This window comes from Anser cygnoides, chromosome 2 (genome assembly GCF_040182565.1).
Source record: "Anser cygnoides isolate HZ-2024a breed goose chromosome 2, Taihu_goose_T2T_genome, whole genome shotgun sequence".
Classification (NCBI taxonomy): domain Eukaryota; kingdom Metazoa; phylum Chordata; class Aves; order Anseriformes; family Anatidae; genus Anser; species Anser cygnoides.
Window position 1 is genome coordinate 25978252 of NC_089874.1, and position 18345 is coordinate 25996596.

Sequence of the window (18345 nt, forward strand, 5' to 3'; positions counted from 1 at the left end):
TATTCAGGTAGCGCAATGTCTTACAGGACACCCAGCAGCAGATTGTCTCAGCTAGGCACGCTTTTGACAGCAGCTCCTTATGCAGCCAACTGAGCCATAAAAACTGCTGCGGATGAATGACATCAGTGCAACTTGCAGGCTTCCTTCACATGAAAACCTCAGCGTAAGGAAATGATTTCAGAGACAACTAAACTCTGCTAGTCATAATTAGTAAATAGTAGGTTCCATTACACTTATTGGTGTATGCAACTAATTCACAGTAATTAACAGAATGATGTGACAGGACAAGCTCTTATTTTTCCAAAAAAAAAGATTTTATTAACAATACTTATGGATTCATATTAGAAAACACTGTAGGTGAAATTAATCAAAATTCAGACGTGGCTCAAGTATAAAACATACAAGAAGGTGCAATAATATCACCACAGGCATAATGTAACAAAATAAATGCAATAGTTCCTCAAAATAGGGATTGCACGAGATTTGCAGAAGCTTCTGTTTTTCTCTTTTAACAGCCGCCACATAAACACAAATAACAAGACCCTCATAACGTAAGCAGTGTGGCCCCGTAAAAAAATCAATAGAAATATGCTGATTTATTCCTTAAGAGGATCTGGAGCACAACATAGTTGAAATTTCAAATGTCATGAAAAAGCAATGGCTACGTTTTCATTTTAATATCCACGTAGCTTATTCATTGCCTTTGTCAGAGTACTTGTCAAAGTATCCCTATTCCCAATTTTCTTCCATGGGATGAACCAGACTTAAAGTTTATACTTCCACCATTATGAAAGCTTCTGAAAGCTTTGACTACCAAAGTGACTGTGAAGGCTAGTCTACTGAAATGATAGTGCCAAAGTATGTAAAATGGCAGGGCTACTAGCCTCTGAATACTCTTGTGAAAAATTCCTTTTCTTTAGCAAGCAGAATATGCCAAAAAAAAAAAAATCCACTGCAGAGATTTAGCTTTGCATTCTCCTTAGTTATACTAAGAGACAATCGATTTTTTCAAATCTTAATTAATTTGTAACTGCTGAAATATTCTCCCAAGGCAGTAGTAACATTCCCCCATAAAAACATGGAAATCTAAATACGTGGCTTTACCAAAGTATTACTGTGAATACAACAGAGTAGAAGAACCAAACCTAGGTTCATTCTGCTTCTATTAAATGCAGTCCTTTATAAAAAGTAAGTTGGAAAAAAATGCAGTTCTGAAAGACAGAACTACATGTCAACGTATAAAACAGTGTGGAAACTATGTTACAAAAGAGGAAAGTGGAGTCAAGAAAGTGTTTCAAACATTCAAGTGCGCATTTAGGTTTAAGACTTCAGGTTACGTGTCTGAGGCTTTTTAATCAGTTTTCTCATCATCTTTCTGCGGAATACATCTGTTGTCTTTTTCATGGTTGGTTTCTGACTCCCTGCTAAGAAAATAAAGAAAGTAGTTAGTGAAGCAGTATGACAAAATTGTTACTACTGTTCATTTTTTGGATTTATTTATTTATTTATTGTATTGTGCTGTTAAACCTGTTCACCTGATAATAACAGCCATGTCAGAAACTGCAAAATGTATTCTCAACACCCTATTCTCACACATTGCAAGGTTTAGAATGCCTCCATTTTGGCACTGGGCCCCTGTTTTGCTGTTCTTTTTCCTGTTCTAGCTGCCCTGTGGTAACACCAGAATGGGATTAAACACCTTTCTAAATTGGGGAAAAAAAAAAAATAAAATAAAATAAAACAAACAAAAAAACCACCACCAACAACAAACTATTACTACATTTCTTTGGGCAAAAACAGGGCAAAGTCTAAAATATAACCAGTGCTTGTGGGGGGTGAAAATGTAAAATAATTTGGGTTCCTGCACTGAATGACGTTTCACACAGATGCTGTGGAGCGGTCAAAGGCAGCAGTCGGGTTATTTCCAGAAGAGCTTATGCAACTGTTTTCTTTTCTCCTATAATCTTCTAAAATGAAATTAATCAGATAGTTTTTCTCTCCTAAAGCTATAGATCAATGTAAACAGCAGCTGCATGTTTGCACAAGGAAGGTTAACTGATCTCATCTTTAGACTCAAGAAGGTAACAGGAAAGATACTGGGGAGGGGAACTATAGGAGCAGGAGAGAAGTGGATAAAGTTGCCTTAAAGATTTGGTTAATGTTGCTGTACACTCCCAAGCTATACAAATTAATATGTATAGCTCAGCATTAATTAGTACTAATTATGGCCTCAACTATGACCTTTGGGTGACCACGCCTTCCTGAATTTTGAAATACCCAAGTTAGTGAAAAAGCTTATAACCGATCCTCTGGGCTTTGCAATCTGTTGCACCAGGAATGAGGTGGATAACATTTTTTTAATGTCTTTCCTCCATAAGGAGAGGGAGCGAGGGAGAACCCCCAGAGCAAACCTGGCTGGGTGTGTGCAGGATGCTGAAGAGGCATTTTCCTGCCTCCTCTCTCTTTGCACGCTTAGGCTGGAGCCTGGCCCTGCCATTCCCCAGGTAGTAATAGGTGCAAATTAGGTAATCGCTGGCATCTCTGATAGACCTAGCACGCTATTAAAGCCTGCCTTGTAACGCCAGAATGGCAGAGACACACTCAGACTTGTCAACCACAGAAATATTACTGCCATGAGTAACTGGCAGACAGCATTTTCAGTTCTGAGGACTGTGCTCAGGGTAAAACCCCTGCCCTGCTGGAGCTCCATGGCCACTAGCTTCAACAGCCATGGATTTCAAAGCCCAGAACTAGAGGATCTTCTCCTGACTTAAGCCTTCTACACATCTTAAATACAGCAATACTTGGACACTGTAAATATCTCATGTTTAAAAAAGAGCTGGGATTGGTGTTTTATTTTTTTCTAAGGCTAGATATGTGCTAGATACAGCCTTAATTTTTTTTCCCCACTAGTATCATTTTTTAAATATTGTGCTCTGTCTGCTTGACTGCTCTGGGAAACAACATATAATTATGCTTTTCTCTCTGTTGTTGATTTACATATCAAATTAATTAAACTAGAGTATTAAGACTTGTAATAGCTGGTATGAACATATTACTGCAGGTAAAAGCACAACTGTTTTGACTTAAAAGCACAACCAGCAGCTGATCTGAATAAACCAATATAAAAAAAAAAAAAAAGTCAATCATCTTTCCCAGCCCTTCCCCCCACACAGAAACAGTTGATTCAGCACAAGTGATGAAGCAGGAATCTTTAGTAATGGGAATGGGAAATGGGAACGGGAAATGGGAACAGGCAGCAGGGAATCGAGAGGATGGTGACTGCTGAAAATGCTAAGAAAAAAAAAAAAAAGTAAATTGATTTCACATCTCATTTTAATCCTACTTTAAAGTATCCAGAAGAAAGTGAGACCTTAGTTTTCTCACTGGTACTGACCAGTTTAAAGACTGATACCTTGTGTGGTCTAGTAAATTAATTAGTCTTTTTGAGAACCTTTCTCCACATCTCATTCAACAATGGTTTAATGACCTCACATCATACTTTTCTTGTCAGAAGGATTTAGTGTTGCATCTCAGTTTTCCCTTCCTTTGAAAATACTGAATTCCAAATTCCAAAAAGCATACATTTATAAAAAAAGAAAAAAACAACAAGGTGAGTAAAAGAACACTCCGGACACCTGTTACTGAGATCTGGATTGGTTTATCTGCTTTCGTCTGATAAAATACAAAAAAAGAAAAAAAAAAAACTTACCTTTTCCACAGACATTGTAGCAATCTGTTTCAGTAACAAAGTTATTGGCATTTCCACCACAGCCAGTGTATTTGAACTCCTTACATGATTTACTCTTGGTGTCATAGTAATAGCGAGGCACAGAAGAAGAACACAATCCTTCATCCTTTGGGCTATAGCATAGCAATGGACCAGCTTGAAAAAGGGGAAAAAAGAAATAAAATTTTGCAACTTTTATGCCTGGTATATTAAAATTTACCCCGCAATTAATTTGTTGGCTAAACACCTATTACTCCCATTGAAGTGACACAAGCATTACCAATGACTTCAGAGACTTACTGCATCTTATTCCTGTGAGTTGTGAGTTTGAGAAAGCACCAGACAGTCCCAGAAAATAGGTTTACTAATCCACAAGTGAAATTCATCAGCTTTCCCTACATGCAGTGCTACACATGGGAGAGCTGTGATGTTCACATAGTCTAGACAGCAGGCTGATTCCACATCTATATACAGGAAAATAACAATGATTCCAGTGGAATTACCTCTGTAGATGAGATAGGCACTATTTTGTCTACCCTTGCTATGCTTTTGCCAGCAAACCCTGCCCACTTTCTGCAAAAAGTACAAAAACACTCCATCTTTCTCACAAGAATCATGTTTCATAATGCCTCAGCAAAATCTTCCTTCTGTTGCTGGAGTCCTTTTACCAATTTATTAGATGTTCAACAGAGAAATCAAAAATAATTCAGCATTCACCTAAGAAAATGGTGACAATCTGTCACCAGCCAAAAATAACTTTCTCATCAAGCACTGATGAAGCATAGGCAGCAACAGTTTTGATCCATTCTGGTAGCTCTCTCTTCTTCAAAGATACTGTCAAAGATAAACCAGATGTTAATCTGGTGATTAGGAAAACATTTGCCTATAGTCACCTGCAGATAACTACTCTCTTTCCTCTTTATGGTTCGTACAGAGAGACAGTGGTCAGATGAGGCAAAAAACTTCTATCAGGAGTTGAACTGGCAAGTGCCAAAAATCACAAGCCACCTAACAGCATCTCTCAGGCTTGAATGTATAAAGGCACTGCTCCTATATATTGGGATATCAGTTCCCTGCCCATGGCAGCCACAGTGTCCCAGACACCTGCCCAACACCGATCTCCAACCTTGCTGCCCTTCAGGTTACACAGGCACAGCACTCTGGAAGGAAAGAGACCCGCTGGGTGTTGCTGTGGGCAAATTTAAGGTCACAGTACTACACTAACACAGCATTTTTGTTCTCTCAGTAGCAGGCAGCCGAGACCAGTGACACACAAAAGCCTGCAGAAAATTATAAGCATCTGTTTCCCAGAAGTCTTCAAAAACACTGCTGTACGGGTATCCAGAGGAAAATACCAAATAAAGTATCGTCTTCGTATCGCTTTCAAACCATCTAGTTTATTAAAAACTTGGAACAACCATTACTTTTCTCTGGCAGACAGTGGTCCACACATGACTGCAAATCTCTGAAGTTGTTGCCGTTCCCGTAACAGCCACCATAGATGAACTCCTCACACCTCATCGAGCTCAAGTTAAAGGCGTATCTTTTTAGATGACCTCTGCAAGGTCCTCCGTCAGCCTCCATCCGGCATAATTTGGGCACTTCTGCAACGAAAACAGTTTCACCCTCAGTGAAAGCCGACCCTTTGCGCTCCCCGTCCCGAGCAGCGATGGGTGCAGGTTGACACCAGATGAGACGCTGCTATCCTGGTTGTGGCCAAGTCCCCAAGCCTGCAGTCTTAATAAAGCGGAACAAACTTTGCAGGAGGAATCAGCCGCGTTCATCAGCTGCTAGTTATAAAACTAAATTGTATTTTAAAAAAATAACACGTAAATCCCTCGCGTCTCCTCTGACACAACTCCCTCCGGCCCCTCAGCAGCAGCAGCAGCAGTTACTCGGCTCGGGAGGGGTGGATGTGTGGGGAGGAAGGCTCCGCTCCCTCCAGCCCCCGGCCACCCCGGCGCTGCCCCGCAGCCCCCCGCCGCCCCCCGGGGTGCCGTCGGGCCGTCCCCCGGACTCACTCTTGATGGTCCAGCAGCTCTTCTCGCAGTCGTCGAGGGTGAGGAAGTTGTTGGCGTTGCCGTGGCAGCCCCCGTAGGTGAACTCCTGGCAGCTCTGCGTGTACCTGTCGTAGTACCAGCGCGGCACCAGGGCGCGGCAGGGGCCGTCGTCGGGGGGCAGCAGGCAGGCTCGCTGCTTCTCTGCGGGAGACACGAGCGCCCGGGGCTGAGGCCACCTCGGCGGCGACCCCGGCCCCTCGGCAGCCGCCCCCGGGGCCCGCTCCTTCCCCTACCTGTGAGGCTGCGAGGCGCCAGGGCGGCGCAGGCCAGCGGCAGCAGCAGCGCGGGCAGCGGGAGGCGGCGGCCGGCGGCCATGTCGCGACAGCGGGCGGCGGAGAGAGACGGGCAGACAGACAGAGAGACAGGCGGGCGGACAGACAGACAGACAGACAGACACAGGGCGGCGGGGTCCCGCGAGCGCTCGGCGCTGCCCGGCCCGACGGCAGCGCTTTATATGCGCCCAGACGGCTTCCCCGGGCCGCCTCCCTCCTTGCGCGTGTGGTGGGAGGGGAAGGGCTGATTCAGCGGGGCAGCGGGGCCCCGAGCACCCGGCCGTCACCGGGCGCGGCGGGATGCGCCCCTGCCCCAGCCCCGGCGCCCAGGGACGCCCCCCGACCCGCCTTCGGGGGGGGGCCGGGAAGGAAACAAGGGGGCTGGGGGGGCTGGGGGGGGTGGGGGGGGTGTGGGGGGTGTGGGGGGCCGTCCCCGGGCTGCTCCAGCCGCCGTCGGGGGGCGGCGGGGAGCTGGCCGGGGTCCACGGCTGTGTCCCGATTCCCTCCCCCTGCCGTGCCCCGCACGTTACGGGATGATGCTGGGAGAGGATTTCCTGTTAATCACGGAATCCGGGACGGGGCTCGCAGCCAAGGTCCGCGCTCGGCCCCGCCGCGGCGGCTCCCGGTGGAGGGCGGCAGGGCCCCGGGGGTCCCTCTCCGGGGGGGCCTCCCCCCGCCGGGCCGGGCACGGGCTTAGCCGGTGCCACCGGACACAGCGCCCACGGGTGCCGCTCTTTTAACGCTGCTTTAACTCGTGAATCCCCCCAGAAACGAGGCGCTGTCCTGGAAAACCCGTGGTGCTGAGCGGGTGAAACCCCTGGGTAGGTCAAAAAGAGCTGGATTTCAGGAAATATCGCAGCTGGGGTTATTCTGAAGATTTTTAACCCCAGCAGGCAAGCCGGTGTGATGTGGCAGAGGAAGGGGTGAGCAGCGAGCAGCACGCGTTCCTTCTCTGATCTATGAGAGCCATTACATTAATTAGTGCTTACTCCAGATTTAATACAGTATCAGAGATAAGAGTGCCTGCAAATTAGTCACCGTGCTCTCCGTGGATAGCAAGAAGCTAATCTGATCTCCTGTTAGTCTCCTCTCCCCGCACAGCCACAGTGCTGGACCTCCAGGCGGGCGCTGCCGTGGCCGAGTTGCGATACGGGGCCCTGGAAATCCACGGCCTGCGGGGACAAAGGCACAGTCCTTTGGAGTGTGAGGAGGAGGGCTTCACCGCACCCTGCTTATCTCAGGAACTCACTTTCTCTCAGAGTTTTCCTTATATCATGCGGGATTACCGCCTAGTTTTCGGACAAGATTTTGTTTTCCAGAAAGGCAAGAAAGAGGAGCAAATTCAACCCCCCAAACCTAAGGGGAAGGTCTAAATGGCACCTCTCTCAGTACTCTTTCAGAACTGTTCCTTTTCTCAAAAATCTCCAATTGCCAAAGGATAAGTGCCTGTTTTAGCTCAAAAACAAAAAGAAACACAAAAAAGCACAACAAACAAACAAAACCCTAGTACGCTTTGAGGCTTCACCACAGGACACATCTGCCATGTTTTATATATATAACATACATATATATGTTCTAACATGTCCTCATTTTTTTTTTTGTTAAGCTTATTATGCACAGTGACTGTAATAAAGCTTAGGTGCCTTCAGTAGGAAATTAAATAAATAAAGTGCACGTTTCCTATTTCCAGAGAAACTCAAAAGGGCATCTTTCTAATATTAGGGAACTCTCAAGTGATTTTAATATGACTAGACTAACATCCTTTAGCTTTCACCGGATTCTGTTGGAATTGCAAAAGAAGCCATCGAAATACCACTTTAAACAATAGCAGCAAAATGAATGCTGTCATGCTAATACCGTTTTCCATTTCCTCAGTGAATGCACACACACAAATCAAAGTTTGAACTAAACTCACTTATCCATCAATACCGCAGCACAGTGTAGCATTTACTCAGTTGCTCCTTTGCTGTAGCAGCAATCGGGTTCACTTAGATTAGGAAAGTATTTGTAAAAATATATGAACTAGAGAAACAGTTAATGTAGCGAGTGGTAGAAAGTCCTTTACTAATCGTAGTTAGCAGAGTCAGTAGATAGAGCCGGCAGACAGCTCGCTGTAGGCTTTCCACCACAGGGTTATTGATGGCAAGCTGCAACTTTCCTGTTCCCACTGCCAGCCCCTGTTCCCCTGCGTCCCCTGCAGCCCACCACCCTGTATAGCCACCCCGCAGTGTGGGCAAAGGCTGTGCTGGGGAAGGCCAAACAGCTCCTTCCAGCTGTTTTGGCTGGCACGAGGACCAGCAGCTGCTGGGCTTTGGGCATGCAGCTGCCAGTGGGGGTTGTGGGGGTGTAGAAATTGCCTACCAGCAGCTGGGGATAACAGCCAGAGGGATGGACGGGCAGAGGAACTGATTTAATAGACTGGCTAAAATAAAACAGATACAAACCCTGGCGGTACTATAGGAGCAGCAGTGGAGGAGGAGGAGGTAAATGTTGCACTGCTGGCAGCTGTTTACATCTGGTGGGTGGGGAGAGGACAAAGGAGTGTCCCTATTGCCATAGGCAGAGGTGGAAAGGAGGAAGAACTGCCTGCAGGGGCCTTTGCAGTGCCCCAAACCCAGAAGGATTCATACAGGCCCCATTTTAACAGCTGCATCCAGGCCTGCAGCTTTGTTCAGTGTGAAGGGTCGTGGCTGTGCAGATTCAGCCTCTGCTGGTTTCATAGGAAAGCGGCTGCTAGGATCAGAGATGCCAGGTGCTGTACAAACTGGGTGGAGGGACCAGCCTGTTCAAGAGCAATCCCCCTGTTTGGGGTCTAGACCTCATCGGTATATGAAAGTACAGGAGAATTTCTCAGTTCCTTCTTGTGCTTTCTGAACCCATCAGATCTCTCACAGAGCATCCCCAGTCCTCAGCATCCACCACAGCTGCACAACCCGAGATGCTCTGTGCAGGCCGGGCATGGCAGCCCTCTCACGCAGAGCTGCAGCTCTGCCTTGCAGACAAACCTACCGGCCTGGCCTGGACACCCGACCCGGGAGCAGTTCCTTCCCCTCTCAGCCTTTTAGTCCACTCCACTTTCAGGTTTAATGCACGAATACTGGGGAATGCGCCCAAGCAAAACACCTGCTGCTGCCTCGCCTCCCGGACCAGGAGATGCAGGAGCCCAGGGATGCGGGCGGCATCACCGTGCGGGACGGGAGGAGCGGAGGGAAGGGAGCTCAGCGCTGGGACTGCGCACCCGGCCGCATGAGCCCCCCGGCCGGAGGGGGACACCCTTCCCGGAGCCCTCCCCGTGCACGCAGCCCCGGTGTGAACGCCCCGGCGCCCCGGGAGCGGGGCCGGGCCGGACGGCTGGCCCTAATCCGGTGAAGGGAGGATTAGCCCGGCGGTTTAAAGGCCGGAGCGGCTCGGGGAAGGGGTGCGAGGAGCGGCGGGGAGGAAGCGGCGGCCGCGGAGCAGCGGGACGGGCCGGGACAGCCCGGCGGCACCCTGTGAGTGAGCCCGGGGGCGGGCCGGGGGCGGCCGCCCCATAGCCCCGCCGCCCCATAGCCCCGCCGCCCCGCAGCCCGCCCGGGGGCTCCGGCCCCGGCCGGCCTCGCTGCCCAGCGGTAACCTTTTGTCCTCCCTCCGGGCTTCGGCAGCGTAAACCATGCCGGCCATCAACATCGAGGACCTGAGCGAGAAGGACAAACTGAAAATGGAAGTGGAGCAGCTGCGGAAAGAAGTCAAGCTGGAGAGGCAGCCGGTGAGGCAGCGGCCGCGGGGGGCCCCGGGGCCGGGGGGCGAGGAGCCCGGCACCCCCCGGGAGCGGTGCCCGGGGCAGGTCGGGCGAAGCCGGGCGGTGCGGAGCGGGAGAGCCCGGTCCTGCGAGGGGCAGGGGCGCTGGGGGCCGCTCTGCCCCCGTGTCGCCCCCAGCGACCCCCGGCCGTCGGGAGGCGGCCGCCGCCCCGACGTGCGGCTGGCACCGGGCTCGCAGGGGGAGGCTGCGAGGAGAGGGGGAGGCCCCGAGGGACCGGCACCCGCCGTTCCCGTGGCCTTGGGTGCGGCACGGCACGGCACGGCACGGCACGGCCCCCAGCAATGCGGGGGGAGCAGGAGAAGCAGAGCCCGTCCTCGCCCTGCCCGAGCGAGGGGCAGAGGGCAGAGGGGTGCCGCTGCAGAGCCGCGCTCCGTCCTGCCGTGCCCGGCGGAAAACACCGCGCTCTTCTCCGTCCTCGACGCTTCTTCCCACGGGCGAACTGGTTTTCCAGTGATCTTTGTTGTTATTGTAGTATTTCTGCACGGTTTCTATACGTGGAAGAGCAGAACTGATCTCGCTCCATGATAAAACTTTTTTCTTTTTTTTCTTATTCTGCATTCCAGCAGAAGCAAACTCATCTAAGTAAACACTTCTATTTAGGACTAATGCGCATTTATGTTAGGGGATCAGTGGAATTATTCATGCGAATTAGCTCTAGGTACTTAGCCCAGAAAACAAGAAAGCCACAATTACGTTTTAGGTGCCAGTTAGCTATGAGTGGGTGTACACGTTAGGTGTGGTACGGGTGACAGCTCCAGCAGTGCTGAGGGCCGCACATGCAAGTACTACAGACACCTAGATTATCCCTCAGAGAGTTCCCAAGCAACCGAAATATATGCTGTAGGACGTATAGATTTTGATTTTCATAACAACAATTTTAAAACCCTACCTAAATATTCCAAATAACCCAAAAGACTTTAGGGAAATAGGTATTTTCAAACCATCTGTAGTAAAGCACAGACGATGTCCTCAATTTTACCAATGCTCTATACAAAGTTTCACTGTGAGAATGCAATTTGTGTAGTAGTTGTCTCAGTCCCCTGGTAGCTCCGTTACAGGTGTTACAGGGACATGGAAGTGCAGAACCCACGCTTCGTGTTGCCAAAAGTGCAAATGTTTACCGAAATTCTTCTTGACCTCTTCCTATACCTTTACAGCTACACCATGGCATAAGGTGCCCTGACTCAAAGGAATGGGTTTGCAAGGCACAGCAGAGCAAGGCACAAGTGTAATGGGATTTGCAGGTCCACATTCTTCTCTGCCGTGAGAGAGCTAGAGGTAGTTAGGTCTTATTCCATGCATGGTTTGGTGTGGAATTAACCATGAGTTATTTCTGACAGCTTAGAGCCAGTGATACTGCAAGTAAATTCACCGTTTCTGTTGCCATCATTTTGCCTTTGCAGTAATATACAATTTACAAGGAAGGCAACAAACGGGCCTTAAATTAGAATTTAATGAATTCTAATTTAATTAAGTGCTGACTGACTGCTGTCTGCACAGGGACTGTGGGCAGAAGCAGGGCACATCTGGGAGCGTGTCCTTAGAAATGTCCCACATTCAGGCACCTGAGGACAGTTTCTGCCGCCACAGGGAAGGGAAATGGCAGGAGCGTGTGGTCAGGGATCCTCTGGAGCTGGTGGGACTCGCTTGCGTGCCCTCAGGCTCCACACCCACTGTGGCTGCACCTGATGCATGCGCTGCCTTCTGAGAACAAAAATAAACCTGTTCCTTCTTCACAGGCGGGTGTCTGTGCAGGCCTGCCCCACTGGGTGCTGCTTTGCTGTGAATGGCATGCAACGTGTCACGTGTGTTATGCCCTTTCTTAACGCGGAAGGGTATTTTATTAACCGCTGTTTCAATTAACCCCAGGTCACCTGTAAGTACATTCTTTCCTAGCTAGTTCTTGACCACCATTTAAAATGTGTGGTTGCTCCCATAGAACTGCAGGGTGGGGATTTGAGTTGCCACCGAAAAATCATTGTTGGATGTTTTGTTTGAGAAAAACATGTGAAGTTACGTATACTTGGAAAACAGATACCACCACATTGTAGAACTGAGATTTTGCTGTGCCTGAACACGTTGACTATAAGACATGCTGGGGGGAAAAGCATGTGGTCCTCAGCTTAATAAAACTATACTGGCTATTTAAAAAATGTAAGTTTAACTACGAGGCAACTGCTGTTCCAAGCAGCATACACATTTCCAGTGATGCTCATGCCTTCAGTGAGTATCAAGCCGTGAAAAAGTGGAAGGAGGCAGAGTACACACGCTTAGTGCTGGCTCTGTGGTCAGATCACCTCTGTTCAATGGGCAGGTAAATAGGGAAAGATGCGAATTCACCGTGGCGCGGCTGGGATGCGCCCCACCAGCTCTGGCCATAGCCCTGCCATGTGTTTGTTCCCCGCTCCAGGTGTCCAAGTGCTCCGAGGAGATCAAGAACTACATCGAGGAGCGGTCGGGCGAGGACCCGCTGGTGAAGGGCGTCCCGGAGGACAAGAACCCCTTCAAGGAGAAAGGAGGCTGTGTCATCGCCTGAGGCTGCCGGTCCCCAGCTCCGCCGCTCCTTGTCCTCCACGCTCAGGAGCAGATCTTCTTCTCTCTCTCTTTTTTTTTTTTTTCTTTCTTTTTCGTACAAAAAAATAAATAAATCTGAAAGCAGCCTAGCTCGCCTCGCTCCCTCCGCACGGCCGGGTCCTTTCGCTTTCGCCACCTGTTTACCGGGGGCACGCCGGTCGGCACTAAAAAAACCTGCCTGCCCCTCGACGGCCTGCCCCGGCCGGGCAGGGGAGCCTGCGGGGGGCCGAGCCGAGCCGTGCCGGGGCGGTGCAGGGCCCCCCGCAGCAGGCAGCGGCCCTCCGCGGGGCGGAGCGGGGCAGGCGGCGGCGGCCATGGCGCTGCGGGGCTGCGGGCGTTGGGCGCTCCGGGCCTCGGCCCTGCGCGGCGGCGGCTCCGGGCGGCGGCACCGCGGGCACGGCACCGACACGCCGCAGCACGGCGCCTTGCGGGCGGCCCTCAGGAAGGTACCGGGGGCGGCGAGGGGCACGGCCGGTGCCGCGGCCCCCTCCGGACGGAGCTTCCCCCCCCCCTCGCCCCGGGCCGCCGTCAGGGGCGGGCGGCGGCAGCGCGGAGGCTTCCTCGGCTGAGCGCCCGGGGGCCCGGCTGCCGCCCGCCGGAGGGACGGGGGGAAGGGAGGAGGGAAGGGAGGAGGGAAGGGAGGAGAGCGGGCAGGGCACGAAACGGCAGCCCGGGACGGGACATGGAGGCTCCGTGCCCCCACTGCTGTGTTCGGGAATGCCGAGTGCCGGGACAGAGCCCGTTTGCCACGGTGGTGTTTCTAGAGGGGTGCTAAGGGGAGTAAGAGTTAGTTTTCTTGTGAAATTAAGTCAGGGATCGAGGGGAAAGGAGGCACGTTGGGTAAGGGGAAATGGGAGTTGAATGCCAAATGCAGCTCTGGAAGTGGTGGTGGCACTGGTGAACTCTGTTTGTTCCCAACAGTGAGGACACTGACACCTGCAGAAGGCCAAAGTGTGATGAAGCACACCTGTCAAAGTTAGATAATTAGGTGCATTTATTTATTTTATTTATTTATTTGGTAGAAAGTGCTGTGTTGGGGCAGACGGGGAGGGCTTGCTGGGGGAAGTCAGATGGGATGGGATGGGATGGGATGGGACGGGACGAGCTGCATGTATGTGAGAAATCTGCCTGTGAACTATGGTGAGTGAAGTGCTGAAGTTCAGTACCTACCACAAGGAGTAAGCACCATTATCATAATAACAGCCATATGCAAGCAAGCCTGATGTGCGCTCAGAGGTGGGCATGATGAAGTGTAAGGGGTTGTCCCTGATGTGCCTGGAGATAAACTTTCAGCTCCTGCCGGGTCTTGCTCCGTAGCTTTTTAAAAACAGGGCACGCTGGATTGCCTGATGTCAGCTCCCTGTGACTTGGGAGCTGTGCTGTTATGAATTTGATGGAAGCTTTTAAAAATGACATGAAGAATCTTACACTTTCATGGATAAATTGATCATTTTTCAACTTTCTCCTCTTTCCCAGTGCACTGTGGAGAAAAAATAGTGCGGCTACTTCTGATTCATGCGATTCTTACTTCAGATTTCTCTTTCTTTTGAACTGACTTTCATACTTCCAGTGTTGAAACAGGATATTGCAAAGGCCATTTAATTCATGAAGCTTTCTATGACTAAAACTAGGCCTCTCGGCCTTGAACTTTTGCAGTTGTCTGTTCATTTTCTGTATAATACAAAGAAACCTGGTGCACAACCAGTCTGCTCCCTAACAAATTAGTTTCATTAATCTAAACTCCTGGACCTTGTTCAAAGCAGGAATAAGCTGGCAGAGGAAGGATCAGTAAAAATGTTGCAAGTGAATCCTGTCACCTGGATGCCGAGTACAGGCTTGTGTTGCAAATACCACAGCGTCAGGCTTGTGCTGAGGCTGTCTGTCTGTCTGTCTGTCAGTCAGCAGAGTCACCTGCCTTCCTGTGACCTGTGTCACTCAGCTGTACCTCTTCTTTTGCTGTGGTCTTCCTGCATGTGCAGGGAGGACAGCAAATACCGCTCATCGTTGCACTTTGCCTTATCTCAGATCCGTGGCATTCCGAAATAGAAGGAGGCCAAGGCTTTAGTGAAGGCAGTCGTCTAGATCTGGGGGGTTTGGAAGGTCCTCTTTTGTCAGGAAAGGATTAAGCTGCACATTTTGCATCTCAGGCGTTGGCAACTTGGCGGTCGGATGAAAACGGGGAGGAAAAGTGGCAGCATTGGTATCTGCTGGTGTGAGGTTTGCTGCTCTGTCATGTGCTACAAATACGTGGACTTTTTTTTTTCGCATGCTTTTATTTTATGGCTGTCCACAAGTTTCTTGGGGTGCAGCTAACGGTATGCCCTGCCCTTCTGGGTTTAGTGCAGAGAACTGCAGAGCAGGCTGAGAGGGAAGCTGATGCTGCGTCACTGCATGCGTGCCCATGATGCACGTATTGGAAAAAAACTTACAATCAGCATCGTAAAACCAGTTTCATCCTTGTCCTGTATTTTACAAAGTGGTTATATAACCCTTATTTCAGTTTTTGTCTGATCATATAGGGAAAAAAACCACCACACTAGTTTATGTCAAATCCAGTCTAATGTTGTTTACCCCAAAGCTTCTAGCAATCAGTGTTTATTTTGGCTTAAGTTAAACCTGTCCCCTGTGAATTTAAGATAAACTGAAAAGTAAACTCTTTGGGAGAGGATGACCACTCAGGATCTGTAATGCATTTTAAATTTAATGGTTATGTAATTTGGGCCACTCTTTCCACTAGACAAATCCAGATGCAACTACCAGAGAAATTAAAGAAATGAGCAGTGCAATTCCATTAGTGAGAACTGTTATTTTTTTGTCTCAATTTATTTTATTTTATTTTTTAATCTATTGAATTAATGTATTTTAAATGATCTGTACTTTTCCAATTGTTCTGAGCAGGATGAGGAAGAGACTCCTGTAATTCCAGGGAGCTGTTTTTAGCAAGGGTATTGAAATAACCTTGTGAGTGGTTTCCTTTACTACTTTATAGGTCACCACCCTTCCTCTTGGAAATTGAAAATGTAACTTTTCCTTACCTTGTTGAACAATGCTTACAGTGCACTGGTATCCTACAGTTTAGTGCAGTAATATAATATAACTGGCTTGAAGTAAAAAGGTTTAAGCTACTTTAGGTGTATGCATAACTGTGCATATATGTATATGATATGTGCATGCACATATCCATTTTTGTTTTCCTCTGGCATTAGTAGTAAGAAGCTTTGGGAAATAGGTTTGAAAAGGATTGACATATATTTCGAATGAGGTGCATCTAATATAAATGAGATTTCATTTTGCATCTGGTGCTGGCTTGGTCTATTTACGCTGTGTTACATGTCTGTAGGATAAGAGGGATTCAGGTGAAAGTGAGACTTCACCAAAGGGCACCATTGGCCTTATTAGCCACACTTGGGTTGTATGTCTGGCCCAAGTCATTAACAGCATCATGAGCTTCTGTCCGTTAATACAGATATTTTTACAGGAATTAAGGCCTCTTCATATTAGAACATGCAAGAGCTGAATTAAATATTGATTTTCACTATAACTTCCTAGTAAAATTGCAGTAAACTTTATAATTTTTGTAAAATCATATGTCTACTTCTGACATTCTACAAAATACTGAAGAGTATTGGATGGAGTTGGCTTGTTCATCTTTTATAGCAGATCACAAAAATACAGTAAGGAACAGCCAGGTAGTTTGCTGCTGGTATTACAAATAAATCACTTAAAATTACTTTCTCACTAAATTGAGAGGGAGAAAAGGAGAGAAGAAAGACACAAAAGAAGCTGCAAAATACCTGACTGGGACCTCTAATTTTAAAACACTATTTATCATGCATTTGAGGTAGAAGGTTAAGCAAGGAGACAGTTAAAAATGTGACATTAGTAAGCCTCACAGCTTTTGCACTGAGTGCCCTTCTATCCAAGGCAAACAATATGGAGCCCCAGATTCTGGGGTCTTTGCAGTAGCCTGTGTCATCTTGTGCCGGACAGAAACATGTTGTAAACATTTTGGGGATAGATCCCTTGCTGGTATAAATAAACACAGAAATATCATTCCCTCCTGCCAAGAATTTTTGGCTGAAATTTAACAGAGAGGAAATTTTCGCAATTGATTTTTGTCGCTATCGGAAGGGGCAGCTGGGATATGCCAGTGCGATAAGAGGTACCACCGACGCATTCAGGAGTGCCATACCAAAGAGTTGGTTTTAAATCAGAGTTTGGGAGAATAAGAGAAGGAAAACACGAGCTTCAGCACAGTCGAGCAGATCCTGAAGAAAGCTTTTTCCAATCACCAGAAGAATGTCTTTTAATATACAAATACTTCATTGTGTAGCAAAAATGCAGTAAAGGCAGTTTAATAAGCAACGTGTTTACTTGTTGCACAGTGCCAGAGCAGTGCGTGCATGTGAGATTGCAGTTGCTTTGTCCCCCTCAACATAATTCGTGTGAGAACAAATTTCCACTGCGTATACTTAGTCCTCAATGAGCATCTTCTAGCAGGAGAACTGGGCCTGAGGGATATTTTTGTGGTTCAACTCCAGCTATTATTATCCTGTATTGTTGTCACACCAGATTGGAGTAGGCAATGCAGGTATGCACTTCAGACAACTAAAATCCTGTCTTAATAAGCAGTTTATGACTGAGCAAATGTCTGTGTTTTACATAGGTTGTGCCATGACCATTCAGAAAGTAGAACCTTGTTTAAATCTTTTTAGGTCCCATTTGCGTGGAAATGTGTGATTAAATCTCTTCCCCCTGCCCTGTGGGCACACTGATGAACATAGCAGCTCCCAGCCAGGTATCATAGTGCTCTGAAAGCCGTTCTTTCAGCTTGTGTTGTTCTGGACTTTGACTTTCTGGCAGATTTTTTTTTCCTGTTAAGGCTCAAAGGGAGTGTGAAAACCTGCCTCTGGCTCCAGTCCCTGAAGATCAAGTTTGATAGGTGAGCACTGATGGATTATGCGAGGACACTTCCAAGATACTTGGTGTGCTGCTTAAAGTTACTTTCTGTCCTACAGCCAGGCTTGTGCATCTAGTCAACAATTGTTGTATTACCAACCTACTTTAAGAACAAACGATCTCAGGTCACTTGCTGTGATGACATCTCCTGAGGTTTGTGTTCCCTCAGATGGGTTTCGATGATTAGTTTTTAACTTCTCATAAAAAATTAGAGCCTTAGTTAGTCTGTAAGAGTAAGTCAGGGCAAGCTTAATGATTTTAAGTATTTCCAGAAATATCATTTTAGCTGCAATCTGCCATTTTATGTACTGCAGGCTTCAAAATATGCCATGTAAACTTGAGGTTGGGCAAACTAGTACGGGTGGCATGCTGTATTCCTGAAAGTGCCAGAAACATCTGAAATGACAAGGTACAGACAGTTATGCTGGGCTTTGAGGAGAAGGAAGCAATGGGGAAGCCAAACTGTCCAACCTGAAGCTGCTCTTGGTGGATGGTCTGCTCCTGGGAACCTGGGGAGAGTAAGCTTGATGAAAGCTAAAGGACTGAAAGGCTGGAGTGTGGTAGGAGAGGTGCTCTGATGCGCCCTTGACCACACCTGCTGGTCTTTGGTCTCCGGCACACTGCAGAACCAACAGGATTTTGTCAGGAGTCCTCTTCCTCCTCTGCCAGCACCCCCAAAACTGGCTGTGGGCAGGAGGCTGGATTGGAGCAGTGCTACAGTGTTTGAGAGGGAGCTTCTCAGGCAGATTTGGTGGGGTCACAAGTGTTGCTGTTAGGAGTTTGCAGTGGGATGGGCACTAGGATGTATGTCATGATTGCATTTTCAAAGACAGAAGTGAAAATCAGGAACACCTCCCTTATTCTTGAGAAGAAACCAACCTTCCCAAGGGTAAGCTGTAGATCACCTCATCTGGAGAGAAATGTGGAATGTTTTATTTCAATTTAGCTTTA

The 18345-nt window shown here is 48.2% G+C and overlaps 3 protein-coding genes across 8 annotated transcripts in view; 2 read left to right on the forward strand and 1 right to left on the reverse strand.

The window, feature by feature from the left end:
* Positions 1-292: 292 nt before the first annotated feature.
* Positions 293-6332, reverse strand: TFPI2 (tissue factor pathway inhibitor 2). 2 transcript variants are annotated; one of them, XM_048054479.2, is made up of 5 exons: positions 6024-6332; positions 5752-5931; positions 5155-5334; positions 3713-3886; positions 293-1421 (listed from the first exon to the last, which is right to left on the reverse strand). In XM_048054479.2, the coding sequence occupies exons 1-5, from the start codon at positions 6103-6105 to the stop codon at positions 1321-1323; spliced, it is 717 nt and encodes a 238-aa protein (XP_047910436.1). In that variant the 5' UTR covers positions 6106-6332; the 3' UTR covers positions 293-1320. The 2 variants fall into 2 exon arrangements, with proteins under 2 accessions (XP_047910436.1, XP_047910435.1); XM_048054478.2 differs by having other exon boundaries at positions 293-1424; positions 6024-6317.
* A 3031-nt stretch (positions 6333-9363) lies between these two features.
* LOC106039641 (guanine nucleotide-binding protein G(I)/G(S)/G(O) subunit gamma-11) lies at positions 9364-12524 on the forward strand. Its single transcript, XM_048054480.2, has 3 exons — positions 9364-9553; positions 9704-9807; positions 12272-12524. The coding sequence occupies exons 2-3, from the start codon at positions 9712-9714 to the stop codon at positions 12395-12397; spliced, it is 222 nt and encodes a 73-aa protein (XP_047910437.1). The 5' UTR covers positions 9364-9553; positions 9704-9711; the 3' UTR covers positions 12398-12524.
* An 84-nt stretch (positions 12525-12608) lies between these two features.
* Positions 12609-18345, forward strand: part of LOC106039669 (probable acyl-CoA dehydrogenase 6) — a 96938-nt gene continuing 91201 nt past the window's right edge. For 3 of the 5 annotated variants that reach the window (XR_010829125.1, XR_010829126.1, XM_066991731.1), the window contains exon 1: positions 12623-12881. Coding sequence is in view for 2 of the 5 variants with exons in the window: in XM_066991731.1 (XP_066847832.1) it covers positions 12750-12881 (132 nt within the window). In the remaining 3 variants the exon portion in view is untranslated. Of the gene's footprint in view, positions 12882-13362; positions 13424-18345 lie in introns of those variants that run through there. The other 2 variants (XM_066991730.1, XM_048054472.2) reach the window with 2 other exon arrangements.

What these genes read in the sequence shown, in the direction of transcription:
- TFPI2 (XM_048054478.2), bottom strand. Translation starts at nt 6,105, where the DNA reads ATGGCCGCCGGCCGCCGCCTCCCGCTGCCCGCGCTGCTGCTGCCGCTG. An exon ending in GGCGCCTCGCAGCCTCACAG is followed by an intron (nt 5,932 to 6,023) that starts GTAGGGGAAGGA and finishes TGTCTCCCGCAG; the next exon opens with AGAAGCAGCGAGCCTGCCTG. An exon ending in CCACTGTCTGCCAGAGAAAA is followed by an intron (nt 3,887 to 5,154) that starts GTAATGGTTGTT and finishes CCCTTTTTCAAG; the next exon opens with CTGGTCCATTGCTATGCTAT.
- LOC106039641 (XM_048054480.2), top strand. Translation starts at nt 9,712, where the DNA reads ATGCCGGCCATCAACATCGAGGACCTGAGCGAGAAGGACAAACTGAAA. An exon ending in TCAAGCTGGAGAGGCAGCCG is followed by an intron (nt 9,808 to 12,271) that starts GTGAGGCAGCGG and finishes TCCCCGCTCCAG; the next exon opens with GTGTCCAAGTGCTCCGAGGA.